The following is a 14,531-nucleotide window of genomic DNA, read 5'->3' as shown; positions in this document are numbered from 1 at the left end:
TGCACTCACGTGCTGGGCTCCACCATTATTGAGGATGGGGATATTCATGGAGCCTCCTCCTCCCGTTAGTTGTTTAATGGTCCACCACCATTCACGACTGGATGTGGCAGGACTGCAGAGCTTTGATCTGATCCGTTGATTGTGGGATCGCTTAGCCCCGTCTATAGCATGCTGCTTCCGCTTTTTAGCATGCATGTAGTCCTGTGCCGCAGCTTCCCCAGGTTGGCACCTCATTTTTAGGTACGCCTGGTGCTGCTCATGGCATGCTCTTCTGCACTCCTCATTGAGCCAGGGTTGGTCCCCTGGGCTTGATGGTAATGATAAGAGTGAGGGATATGCCGGACCATGAGGTTACAGATTGTGGTGGAATACAATTCTGCTGCTGCTGCTGATGGCCCACAGCGCCTCCTGGATGCCCAGTTTTGAGCTGCTAGATCTGTTCTGAATCTATCCCATTTAGCATGGTGGTAGTGCCACACAACACGACGGAGGGTGTCCTCAGTGTGAAGACGGGACTTCGTCTCCACAATGACTGTGTGGTGGTCACTGCTACCAATACTGTCGTGGACAGATGCACCTGCGACAGGTAGATTGGCGAGGACGACGTCAAATAGGTTTTTCCCCTCGTGTTGGTTCTCTCACCACCTGTCACAGGCCCAGACTGGCAGTTATGCCCTTCAGGACTCGGACAGCTCAGTCAGTAGTGGTGCTACCGAGCCACTCTTGGTGATAGACATTGAAGTCCCCCACCCAGAGTACATTCTGTGCCCTTGCTACTCTCAGTGCTTCTTCCAAGTTGTGTTCAACATGGAGGAGTACAGATTCATCAGCTGAGGGAGGGCGGTAGGTGGTAATCAGCAGGCGGTTTCCTTGCCCATGCTTGACCTGAAGCCACGAGGCTTCATGGTGTCTGGAGTCAATGTTGAGCACTCCCAGGGTCACTCCTTCCCGACTGTTTACCAATGTGCCGCTACCCCTGGTGGGACAGAACATACCCAGGGATGGTGATGGAGGAGTTTGGGACATTGGCTAAAAGGTATGATTCAGAGATTTATGACTATGTCAGGCTGTTGCTGGACTAGTCTGTGGGACAGCTCTCCCAATTTTGGCACAAGTCCCCAGATGTTGGGGAGGAGGACTTTGCAGGGTCAACTGGGCTGGGTGTGCCGTTGCCGTGTCCGTAGCCGAGTGAGCCGACTGGTTTCATTTTTTAAAATTGTTTTTCGTAGCAGTTTGTTACAACTGAGTGACTTGCTAGGCCATTTCAGAGGGCAGTTAAGAGTCAACCACATTGCTGTGGGTCTGGAGTCACATACCAGCCAGACCGGGTAAGGACTGCGGATTTCCTTCCTTAAAAGGACATTAGTGAACCAGATGGGTTTTTATGACAATCCGGTAGTTTCATGGTTACCATTACTGATACTAGTAATTAGTACAGATTTATTTAATTAACTGAATTTAAATTCCCCAGCTGCCGTGGTGGGATTTGAACTCACGTCTCTGGATCATTAGTCCAGGCCTCTGGATTACTAGCCCAGTGACATTGCCACTACGCCACCGTTCCCTCCAGTGCAGTGCTGAACTGTCGGAGGTGCCGCTTTTCGGATGAGACATTAAACCAAGACCCCACCCCGCCTGCCTTCTCAGGTGGACGTAAAAGATCCCACGGCACTATTTCGAAGAAGAGCAGGGGAGTTATCCCCGGTGTCCTGGCCAATATTCATCTCTCAATCAACATCATTTAAAAGATTATCTGGTCATTATCACATTGTTGTTTGTAGGAGCTTGCTGTGCGCAAATTGGCTGCCGCGTTTCCTACATCACTACACTTCAAAGAGTACTTCATTGGCTGCAAAGCGCTTTGGGACATCCGGTGGTTGTGAAAGGCGCGATAGAAATGCAAATCTTTCTTTCTTTTCACAAACGCCACTTGTCCAAAACAATGTCCTGCCCCGAACTTAGTTTTAATTGCCCGTAACTCCAATCCTCATTAATCAACAGTGGCTTCCATCCCTCAATACATCCCAGTGTAAAATCTTATACTTCTCTTCAATCCATCCATCTCTGCAACTTCCTAAGCCATCCATCCCTTCCTGCACCATGTGGTCCTCCATCTCAAGTGCACTCCATGCCTTCACCCCACGATTGGTGTCCGAGCTTTTAGTCGCCTCATCTTTATTCTTGAACTCCCTTCATTAATTCCTTAGCCTTTAATAACCTATTTAAAAACTTTCAACATAGAATCCATTACCTCCCCATATCTTTCTCCCATGGCTTATTATTCCTTTCTAATGTGCAGTCGGTACTTGTATGTTAAAGGCACTATATTAATGCAAGATGTTGTTACAGTTAAATGTGCAATTATACCAAACTAGAAGAGGCAGTGGATTCGGAGGAGGCAGCTCAGAAATTACAAAATGAGTTGGACAAAATATCTAAGCGCACAGAATAAGGGCAGATGAAATTTAATGCAAATACAGATGTAAAGTGCTACACGTAGGAAGAAAGACTTGGCAACACGTGTAGTTCACGAATGGAGTTGAAATAGCTCTGGTTGAAGTTAAAATAGAGGCCCATGAATCTTGGGTGACTGGACATTCAACATGTCGAACCACTGCAGAGCAGAAATCAACAGAGCAAACAGGATACAACCAAAACAGTAAGAGTACAAGTCAGAGGAGATTATGCTCAAACTGCACAGTGCTCCGGCCAGACTGGATTCCGAGTCACGAGTCCAGTGCTGGTCAGAGACAACGCATCACTGGACACAGGCAGAGAGGAGCCTCAAGGCTGAACCCTCGAGTTAAAGTTATGATGAAAGACTGTTGGAACTTGGGCTTTACAGTCTTGAAAGCATACATGAGATGTGCTCTTATTAAAGTATACAAGATAACCAGTATGGAAAAGTTAAATCCAGAAAATTACTTTAAACTATGGAGGACAAAGGTTCAAACTAGTGTACAGCAAACTTGGGACTGTTCTCATGAAGTTCTTTTTCATACAAAGAGTGATCAACACATACAGTGGCCTGCCAGACAGAGCAGTGATTTAAGAAAACAATTGGCGACTGCAATGGGGGGTTTCCTGAATGGATGAACCAAGATGTGCCAAATCGCCTTCCTTGTCTGGAAGTATCTTAAGATCAGCCCACCCGCAATCTTTTATACATGTTTTACTTAAAATAGCAGATTACTTCATTGGAAAACATTGTTCAAAGTACTCCGTCCCAACAGTGTTCTACCATGAATGCTGTAAAATCACAATACTATAATGCACAAACCAGCGAGTGCTCGAGTGATACAATACTGGACTCACATCCATCGCTTCCCACACAGTTCACACAGAGGCCAAGTATAAGAACACATGCTCAGAGATCCAGGGCTCGGTATCTATCACCTCGGCCCAACTAGTTTCAGCTGCTTCAGCAATGACCTTCCCATCATCATGTCAGATGTGGGACTGTTCACTCATGATTGTAGTGTTCAGTTCCATTCACAACTCCTCAGATAATGAAGCAGTCCATGCCCAAATGCAGCAAGACCTGGACAACATCCGGTCTTGGGCAGATAAGTGGCAAGTAACATTCGTACCAAACAAGTGCCAGGCAATGACCACCTTCCCTCGACATTCACAATGGCGTTACCATCGCCGATTCCCTCACCATCAACAATATATATTAATGATCTAGACAAGGGAACTAGATGTTTTACCTCCAAGTTTGCAGACAACACAAAGCTGGGTGGGCGTGTGTGCTGTGAGGAGGATGCAGAGAAACTCCAGTACGATTTGGACAGGTTGGGCGATTGGGCAGATGCATGGCAGATGCAGTATAATGTGGATAAATGCGAGGTTATCCACTTCGGTGGCAAAAACAGGAAAGCAGATTATCTGAATGGCAATAGATTGGGAGAAGGGGAAGTGCAACGAGACCTGGGTGTCCTTGTGCACCAGTCGCTGAAGGTAAGCATGCAGGTGCAGCAGGTGGTTAAGGCGGCAAATGGTATGCTGGCCTTCATAGCGAGAGTATTCAAGTACAGGAGCAAGGATGTCTTGCTGCAGTTGTACAGGGCCTTGGTGAGACCGCACCTTGAGTATTGTGTGCAGTTTTGGTCGCCTTATCTGAGGAAGGATGTTCTTGCCATGGAAGGAGTGCAGCGAAGATTCACCAGACTGATACCTGGGATGGCAGGAATGACGTATGAAGAGAGATTGGGTCGATTAGGCTTATATTCGCTAGAGTTTAGAAGAATGAGAGGGGGTCTCATTGAAACTTATAAAATTCTAACAGGACTAGACAGACTAGATGCATGAAGGATGTTCCCGATGGCAGGGGAGTCCAGAACCAGGGGTCACAGTCCAAGGATAAGGGGTAAGCCATTTAGGACTGAGATGAGGAGGAATTTCTTCACCCAGAGAGTGGTGAACCTGTGGAATTCTCTACCACAGAAGACAGTTGAGGCCAATTCATTAAATATATTCAAGAAGGAGTTGGATATATTTCTTAAGGCTAAGGGATCAAGGGATATGGGGAGAAAGCAGAGACAGGGTACTGAATTTGGATGATCAGCCATGATCTCATTGAATGGCGGAGCAGGCTCGAGGGGCCGAATGGCCGACTCCTGCTCCTATCTTCTATGTTTCTATCCTGGGGGGTCCACATTGACCAGAAACTCAGCTGGACCAGTGACAGAAATACTGTGACTACGAGAGCACATCAGAGGCTGGGTATTCTATGTCAGGTGTCTCACCTCCTGACTCCCCAAAGCCTCTCCACCAGCTGCAAAGTACAAGTCAGGAGTGGGATTGACTATTCGCCACTTGCCTGGATGGGTGCAGCTCCAACAACACTCAAGCTTAACACCATCCAATCCAACCACTTTAACATCCACTCCCTCCCACCACTGGCGTACCATGGCTGCAGTGTGTACTAGCTATAGGATGCATTGCAGCAGCTCGCCAAGACTTTGTATGCATCAGCTTCCAAACCCGCGACTTCCACCACCTAGAAAGACAAGTGCAGCAGGCGCATGGGAACATCACCTCCTCCATTTCCCTTCCAAGTCACACACCATCCTGCCTTGAGCACGTATCGCCATTCCTTCATCAAGCTGGATCAAAATCCTGGAACTCCATACCCAAAAGCATTAGGCGAGTACAGGGAACTCTCTTTTAACTGGCACCTAATTATCCGGAAATCTCTCTTAACTGGCAAAATTCAGGAGTAGGTTCCGGTAAGTTTTACTATACAGGAAACGTTGGTTTATCCGGAGGTTGTATGTCCGGAAACATCGATCTAACGGCAGAAATCAGCAGCCGTTTTGGTTAGGTTTTTTTTCCTTCTCCTAGCAGTTTTTTTAATTTTTTTTTAAATAAGTCAGGCTCTGGAAAGCGTCTCTGTAGCTTAGCAACAGCTTCAGAGACGCTTCCAAGGTACGGGCCGAGTGTTTACAAGCTGTTGCTAAGCAACAGTGTTTGTTGTCAGATACGGAGATGAAAACCTCCGTATCCTTCAACATTAGCGCTGGTCTATCCGGAAGTTTTGATAGATCGGCAGCAGCTCGGTCCCATCGGTGCCGGATATCGCGAAGTTTCCTGTATATTAGTGGCTGTGTAACTGGGGTTCCTGGATCTGTGGCCGTGCAACAGGGACTCCTGGATCTGTGGCCGTGCAACCGGGACTCCTGGATCTGTGGCCGTGTAACCGGGACTCCTGGATCTGTGGCCGTGTAACCGGGACTCCTGGATCTGTGGCCGTGTAACCGGGACTCCTGCACAAGTGCCATGTAAGCGGGGCTCCTGCACCTGTGGCCATGTACGGGGCTCTCGTGCCTTGGTAAGTATACCTCTCTATAATCCGGACTTTTTGATAACCGGCACCAAGCCAGCCTCGTCGGTGCTGGATAAAAAAGCGTTTCCTGTACCTTCATCACACAGTCTGCAGCGGTTCATGCATGTGGTCTACCATCACATTCTCAAGGGCTACTTGGTGTGGGCAATAAATGCCGGCCTTGCCAGCGATATCCACATCTCAGAGAATGAACATATTAAAAAAAAAATCACCTGCCAACACATACGGACTAGGCTTACCTTCGAGAGATGATGGCAGAAAATTGGAAGAGGAAAAAATCTATTAAATTGACATCAAGCTTTACTTTCACATATTGAATTGAATAGCCAGTGCTTTTCTGTATACTTACAATCTGCAGCGTATTCTACTGTGGCTGCTACTGCTTCTGCTTCTGAGCTCTCAGACTCCTGCTGTTTTTGCATGTTTTTGGCATCTTCTTGTACTTTGCGCACTAAAGCTGCGAGAGGATGGTCTGGATCCATTATTTTCAGAGGCTAAAATAAAATGTCAGATCTTTCATTAAGCTCGACTCTCATGTTAACCAACATTTTGCCTACAGATACACCAATTTATTTTGCAAGCTACTATCCAGGTTTTGACTTTTTTGCAGAACCATCTTACCCAAAAACGAGACAATGCTCCACTTGGATTATAAGGCATTCACCTAGTACTATACTTTAGTTCACTCCTTAAATTAAATTCGAAAGAAAACATAGGTGGAGTATAGTCACTGTTGGAAACTTATTTTCAGCCATTTTGACCAACTCAAAGTCAAATTATACTTTGTGTTGAAATGAAGCCACTGTAAAACCAGATCTCGGCAAACACTCACCCTCGTCAGTTCTTCCAATCTGGAGTTACTTTTAGAAGCAAAAAGACTCGGATGGAGGTAACAGCCATCATCGTCATCATCATCATCTTCACCTGATTCTGTTATAGATTCTGTTAAGAAGATTAAAATGCGTTTCAATAGATAGTAATATCCAAGTCTTGAAAAGGCCTTAAGTTTTTCCCCCTTATACAAGCTTTAATGGCCAAAGCAGCAGTTCTATCATTTATTCTGCTGGAGTAACTGATCTTAAAGATCCAACATCAGCAAGGAAATTGTGCTATTTCTCAAATTAGAGAAATCGCGTCAGAGCGGGCCCATCCCATCCCATCTCTGCAAGTGCTTGATGCACATTGGAACACAGGAACAGGAGGAGGCCATTCAGCCCCTTGAGTCTGTTCTGCCATTCAATGAGATCATGGCTGATCTGCATCTCAACTCCATCCACCCACCTTGGCTCCATATCCCTTAATCTGTCGATCTCAGATATGAAATGATTAATTGAGCTAGCTTCTGTTTTTTGTGGGGGAGAAACACTTTTGCCACTCTTTATGTGAATACGTGTTTTCTAACTTCTCTCCTGACTGGTCTGGCTCAGATTTTAAGGTTATGTCCTCTTGTCCTAGACTCCCCCACCAGCAGACAAAGTTTCTCTCCATCTACCCTATCAATTCCTTTCAAAATCCTCAATCAAATCACTCCTTAACCTTCTGTATTCCAGGGAATACAAGCCTAGCTTATGTAATCTCTCCTCATAATCTAACCCTTGGAGCCCTGGTAACATTCTGGTGAATCTACGCTGCACTCCCTCCACTACCGGCGCACCGTGGCTGCAGTGTGTACCATCTACAAGATGCACTGCAACAACTCGCCAAGGCTTCTTCGGCAGCACCTCCCAAACCCGCGACCTCTTCCACCTAGAAGGACAAGGGCAGCAGGCGCATGGGAACACCACCACCTCCAAGTTCCCCTCCAAGTCACACACCATCCTGACTTGGAACTATATCGCCGATCCTTCATCGTCGCTGGGTCAAAATCCTGGAACTCCCTCCCTAACAGCACTGTGGGAGTACCTTCACCACACGGACTGCAGCGGTTCAAGAAGGCGGCTCACCACCATCTTCTCAAGGGCAATTAGGAATGGGCAATAAATGCTGGCCTTGCCAGCGACGCCCACATCCCATAAAAAGGAATTTTTAAAAACTCCTTCCAAAGCCTTTCTAAGCTGTGCTGCCCAGAACTGCACTCAGTACTCCAGATGTGGTCTAACCAGGGCTTTGTATAGCTGTAAAAAAAAAACTTCCTCCCCTCTATATTCTAGCCCTCCAGATATAAAGGCTAACATTCCATTGGCCTTTTTGATTACAGTATTTGTTGTACCTGACCAACTCCATTTTAGTGATCTGTGTAGATGAACCCATAAATCTCTTTGGACCTCCACTGCTCCTAGCTTTTCACCATTTTAAAAATACTCCGAGCTATCCTTTTTTAGTCCAAAATGACCTCACACATACCCATGTTGAAATCCATCTGCCACGGTTTTGCCCTCTCACTTAATCTATCAATGTTGCTTTGTTATTTTACACTCCCGTCTACACCACTTACTATGCCACCAATCTTTGCGTCATTAGCAAACTTGGATATATAACTTTCTATTGCGTTATCCAAGTCATTAATATAGTGAATAGTTGAGGCCCCAGCACAGATCCTCGTGGGACACCACTAGTCACTTCCTTCCAGTTTGAGTACATGCACATTATCGCTACTCTCTGTCTTCTACTGCCTAACCAATAGGTCACTAATTTGCCTTCAATTCCATGAGCTTTAATTTTAGCTAGCAGTCTCTATGTGGAGCTATCCACTCTAATCCCATTTCCTTGTTCTTTCCCCATTACCCTTTAATGTTTTTCTCTTCAAGAACTGGAGGTATAGTAACATAGTGGTTATGTTACTGGACTAATGATCCGGAGACATGAGTTCAAATTTCAATTAAATTCAGTTAATTATTAATTAAACAAATCTGGAATAAAAAAAAGCTCGTATCAGTAATGGTGACCTTGAAATTACCGGAATGTCGTAAAAACCCATCTGGCTCACTAATGTCCTTTAGGGAAGGAAATCTGCCGTCCTTACCCGGTCTGGCCGGTATGTGACTCCAGACCCACAGCAATGTGATTGACTCTTAACTGCCCCCCTGAAATGGCCTAGCAAGACACTCAGTTGTACCATTGTAGCGGTTCAAGAAGGCGGCTCACCACCACCTTCTCAAGGGCAATTAGGGATGGGCAGTAAATGCTGGCCTTGCCAGTGACACCCACATCCAGTGAATGAATTAAAAAAAAAAATTAAAAAAAAATCTAAATCCCTCTTAAATGAATGATGTGATTAACTCTTCTTCAATACCCACTTATAGTAAAGCATTCTATACTGAAAAACCTTTGCAGGATTTATGTTTTATTTTTATGACCTTTCCCTTTAAGTACTATAGGCATTCAGTCCACTGGTTAACAATGCACCAACCACTGGCAATAATATTTCACTATTCTCGCAAACATTTGAATACTTATATTAGATGCGCTTTCACGTCTTCGATGCTCCTTGCTTGAACCTCCTGTGTTCTAGTGAATACAGTCTTAGTGTTACAAGTCTAATATAACTATACATTCTCAACCCTGCTACTATTCTGAAAGGAAGACTTGCATTTACATAATCATTGTCATGGCTCTCAGAAACTTTTCCAAATGATCACAGACAATAAGCTATTTCTGAAGTGCAATGTTTCTTAGAAAATCTACAGTGCACCTTTTCCATGACTAACGTTTTCTATAATGGGTGCTCAAAACAGCACAAGCTACTTCAACTGTAGCCTAATCAACCTCTTGTACTGATTCATTATTACTTCTATGGATTTTTAAGCAGAGCCCCTACATAAAATCCTGAATTCTATTGGCACTTTAAAAAAAATATATATTCCCAACTACAATCGTGCTTTTAAAGATCAGTGCATTTGTAACCGAGGGCTCTGTTCCTCCACTCCGTTGAGAATTTTACTGTTTAAGTTAGATTTCCATTCTTTATTCTTTTCCTCAGAATGTACTACTTCACATTTATGGCCATGGAGCTGCATTTGCCACATATCTACCCAATCCCCTGTGCCCTCCTGCAATCTTCTCAATTTGCTATACATCCTAATTTAATGCTGTCAGCAGATTTTAACATCAGCTCAATATCCAAGTCACTTATATGCATATAAAGAAGAGATGTTCCAACAGAGATCCCTGTGGCACACTAGCTACATCTTGCCAATCCAAGAAAAAAAATGTAATCCTACTCTCCGCTTTCCATCCTTCAGCCATTGATCGATTTATGCTGCCACTTTATCTTTAATAAAGTGTGCCTTAATCTTACTTACAAAACTCGTGTGGTGTGACACTTTAATCAAACACTTTTCTAAAGTCCAAATATAGTGGGTCCATTACATTCTCTTATACTTTGCGCTTGACAAATTCCTCAAGAATTTGACTAGGCAAGCACAACCTGCCTTTTAGAAATCCTTGCTGTCCGTCTCCAATTAGCCCATACCTTTCTAAATATGCACCAATGCTAGCCTTTATTTATAGCCTCTAGTGGTTTTCCCATCAACATGAGGCTAACTCATCTGAAATTGCCTGGTGTATCCCCTTCACTTTTTTTTTTAAAATAGGGTATAACAATCACCACCCCGCACTTGATATAATTCCCATTTGCAAAAAAAATTGAGGAACATTATAGTTAGTGCCTCTACCGTTACATTATTAACCCCCCTCAATATCCCAACTTGGTGACTTATCAACTTCAAGGCATACTGGACCCTTTTAATTCATGAACATAAATGGCATATTAAACCCCTCTCTTCCTTCGCTCCCACTGAAAACTGCACTTCTTGTGTCCCAAGCAACATCTTGCAACTTCACAGAGTAAAATTTATCAAATTGCAGGATTCCACATAGGAATCAGTAATGGAAAGGTGATCAGAAATAGTTTAACTTACTCCTTTTCTCGTCAAATCTTTTTTCTGGCTGAGCAACATATTTCCCTTCTTTCATGGTCTTGAGGATGTGCTTATAGTATGGATTCAAGTAGTGATCAAAACGCAGAAAGTCAAATTGAGAATTCCGGGCTTGTTTAGCTTTAAGCATGATTTCGAACGGTGTGCCCTGCTTGCAGACAAATTTTGCCGTGCGTTCAATGATGGCGTGCATTTTGGATGTTGCTGGCTGGAGAGAGAAAAGAAAATTGCATACATGTCGTAACAACATCAAAAAAAGTCTTAAAACTAGAAGAGTTGAATAGAATATTCAGTCTCCACCAATGGTAGAGTGCCAGTTATAAATGCTGCATACAGTTAATGTATTTAATACTTTCATGGTTCAAACTGCCACATTACAATCAATCAATGCACTGGGATCTTAAAAATATTGACTAGTTAACCAATGGACACTAAACATCTGAAATAACAGAAAATACTGGAAACACTCAGCAGGCCAGGCAGCATCCATGGAGAGAGAAACCGAGTCAACGTTTCAGGTCTGGGGCCCTACGTCAGAACTGATGAAAGGTCACAGACCTGAAACGTTGACTCGGTTTCTCTCTCCACGGATGCTGCCTGGCCTGCTGAGTGTTTCCAGCATTTTCTGTTATTTCAGATTTCCAGCAGCCACAGTACTTTGCTATTGACACTAAACATCTGTTGATTTTGCTACTGGTACATTTGATAAGACCACAATTATCAATTAGGTAAATGCATCACAAGCATATTTGTTTTTAAAGAACAGAACGTATTTTCTAGTGGATGTGCAATCAAGTCATTTTTTCTTCTTCATTTGCATTCAAGTACACAAATTAGGCGGCTTTGATCATTATTTCTTTTTTCTGGTATAACTCCAAGAAAAAAATTGGTGATATCCAATGTTCCCTGTACCTGTATGCTGCGCATTGTTCTGCGTGGCCTGTTTCTTTTAATGCGTGGTCCCTTTAAATTTCTGCGCAGGTGCGGTAGCTACAATGCAAAAACCGGCAAGTGGCCTGCGTGGGACCCTTTCCATTGCTGTGCGACCGGTTCAGTGGGAACATCGGTGATATCCCTCCACAGCCAAACGTGAATAGTTTGCCAGAGTACACGACTGATGCACCATCCTCATGTAAGATGCACTTTGTACAGTGAAGGAAAGCAACAAGTACAGTGCACACATTGTCCTGAAACATTCCCATGAAAAAAGCTCTGCTCTGCATTACTTTTGTATTTCTGTAGCAATCTCTCAAGGACGCCATGGCTTTATTACAATACTAAAGCTTTCTGTCACAAATGCAAGGTGCAATGTTTTTCCCCAACACAGTCAAATCTGCTCAGCATGCTGGGGTGAAGGAGAGGGAGAAACAAAACTGCTATCGATTTTTAAAAAATCTTTTGTAACTATTCATAGGGTGCCTTTTCTAGTACTCCTCATAGAACCACAGTTTACAATACTGAACTAATGGCCATTCAGGCACATCGGGTCTGTGCCAGCTCAATCGAAAACTAATCCCACCGCCCCAGTCTCCTCCTGTAGCTATGTATCTTCCTTTGTTTCAAATAGTTATCCATTTTTCCCTGAAAAGATACAGACATGGACACAAGTGCTGAATGCCAGAGGACAGGTAAGATTAACTGCACTAGAGATAAAGGCAGCATTAGATGGAGTGTGGCACCAAGGAGTCCAGAACTGAGGTCAGTGATGGTCAAAGGAGAAAACCCTCCAGTGGCTGAAGTCGTACCCGACGCGAGGGAAGATGCTTGTGGTCGTCAGAGACCAGCCATCACAGCCCCAGGACGTCACTGCAGGAGTTCTCGCGGAAGTATCCTCAGCCCAAACTTCTTCAGCTGCCTCAACAATGACCTTCCGTCAATCAACCATAAGGTCAGGAATGAAGCTGCAAGCTGACAACAACTCCTCCAACAATGAAGCTGTCCCTGCCAGTCGACAGCAGGACATGGACAACATCCAGGCTGGGATGGACAAGTGGCAGGAAGCATTTGTGCCACGTAACAACCCAATCAAAAAAGAGAAAGCCCAGCCACGTTCCTTTGCTCTTCAACAGAACCAAATAAAACTGTACCAACATCCTGGAGGTCACCATTGACCAGCAGCTTAACTGGACCAGCCACATCAACACCATGGCAATAAAAGCAGGGCAGACAGGATACTGTGCAACATGGGGCTCACCTCACCACTCGCCTGGATGAGTGCAGCCGCAACAATACGCAAGAAGTTCAACACCATCTAGGACAGAGCAGTTTGCTTGATTGTCAGTGTCAACCGGTTCAATGTTAATCCCTCCATTACCAACGCACTGTGCCTGCAGTATATATTATCTTCAAGATTCACCTCAGCAGCTCACCAAAGTTACTTCAAAAGCACCTCCCTCCCCTGTGACCAAAAGTCAAGAGCAGCAATGCCACGTGAACACCGTCACTACAAGTTCCTCTCCAAGTCACACATCATCCCACTTTAGACGTACACCCCCGTTTCTTCATCATCCCCAAGTCAATATCCTGCCATTCCCTACGCAACACCACTGCCATTAGGACTGTAGCAGTTCAAGAACACCCACAGCAATAAATACAGTTTTGCCAGCATTGCCCACATTCCAAGATTTAAAAAAAAACTTTGCCCCAACCACTCCCTGTGACAAAGCATTCCATGCTCCAACAAACTGCTACATAAAGAAATTGGGAAATCAGGGAACAGAGAACAAAACAAAAAGTCCAGACAGCCCACAGTACATTCTTTACAGAGATCGGCACAGACCTGTTGGGCTGAATGGCCTGTTTGTGCTGTAAATTCAGAAAATAAAAGCACTTTCCAAGGTCCCTTTCCTGACTGAACATCAATCTATTGACTGAAATGGAAGATAAATCTTGAACATAGTGCCCTGCAAATAACTACTGAATATCTCAATTTTAAATTACCTTGTTCTTTATTTAACATGACTAAAAGGTAGCGTGTTTAGTACAATTTTTCAGCTCACTCTGAGGAATCACTTTAACCATAACTGTTACACAAAAGGTAACATTTTCTGTTAATCACATTTGAAAAATTGGGCAGGTGAACAGGTGGGCCTCAAAAGAAACTCATGCCATCAATGTTCAACCTCTCCACGAGGCAGCACAACCATGTACATAATTTAACTGCTAGCAGGAAAAAAGAACTAGCCAAGTTCAAGAGGATAAAAAAGGGCCGAGGTTTCTCGGTCCCAGATTTAAAGAATTTGGAGGACATGTTTGTTTCATAAGAAAAGATTCACAGCACCGTTTTTGACTATTAAAAGTGGTAGTAATATTACATATTTTAGGTTAGATCAGATTTTGCCTTCTTAGTAAAAACTAACTTCCAGTAAAGTGCAGCATGCCTGAAAAGAAGAATCCTCAACATTAGTAGTATACTATCTTTTCAATTGCCCCAATGGCTGTGAGCAATGGACTACCTAGTATGACAATGAGCCAGAAGGACAATAAAATTGACTGTGAATACATGTTGAGTTAGACAATCACACGGTTTCTGTAGGGGGGGGGGGGGGGGGGGGGGAAAGATTGATCGCACGGGCAAGCTACTAGAAGCGACAGCTGATGCAACTGTAGCCCAGCAGCCTTCAGCACAGAAGGGGGGCTGGGGGATTGGGCGGGGGGGGGGGGGGGGGGGAGTATCTGCCTGTGGTTGAACAATCAAACATGCATGCAAAAAATATCCAACAACCTAGGGCAGTCTGATTAACTTAACTGCCAATAAATACCTATCTCCACAGGGTGATAGAAGTTAAAATGGAGAATCACTCTCT

At 44.3% G+C, this 14,531-nt stretch overlaps 1 protein-coding gene across 11 annotated transcripts in view; it reads right to left on the bottom strand.

Moving 5' to 3' along the window:
• Positions 1–14,531, bottom strand: part of sfswap (splicing factor SWAP) — a 114,826-nt gene that overhangs the window by 90,943 nt on the left and 9,352 nt on the right. For all 11 annotated transcript variants that reach the window (XR_015081782.1, XR_015081783.1, XR_015081784.1 and 8 more), the window contains exons 5-7: positions 10,708–10,933; positions 6,681–6,790; positions 6,198–6,342 (exon numbers count right to left, since the gene is read on the bottom strand). Coding sequence is in view for 8 of the 11 variants with exons in the window: in XM_086011899.1 (XP_085868025.1) it covers positions 6,198–6,342; positions 6,681–6,790; positions 10,708–10,933 (481 nt within the window). In the remaining 3 variants the exon portion in view is untranslated. The remainder of the gene's footprint in view (positions 1–6,197; positions 6,343–6,680; positions 6,791–10,707; positions 10,934–14,531) is intronic.

Source organism: Somniosus microcephalus, chromosome 19 (genome assembly GCF_052327205.1).
Source record: "Somniosus microcephalus isolate GS21.2 chromosome 19, FLI_Smic_1.0, whole genome shotgun sequence".
Taxonomy (NCBI): domain Eukaryota; kingdom Metazoa; phylum Chordata; class Chondrichthyes; order Squaliformes; family Somniosidae; genus Somniosus; species Somniosus microcephalus.
Note: the sequence above shows the minus strand (reverse complement) of the source record. Positions and strands in the feature narration are given on the sequence as shown.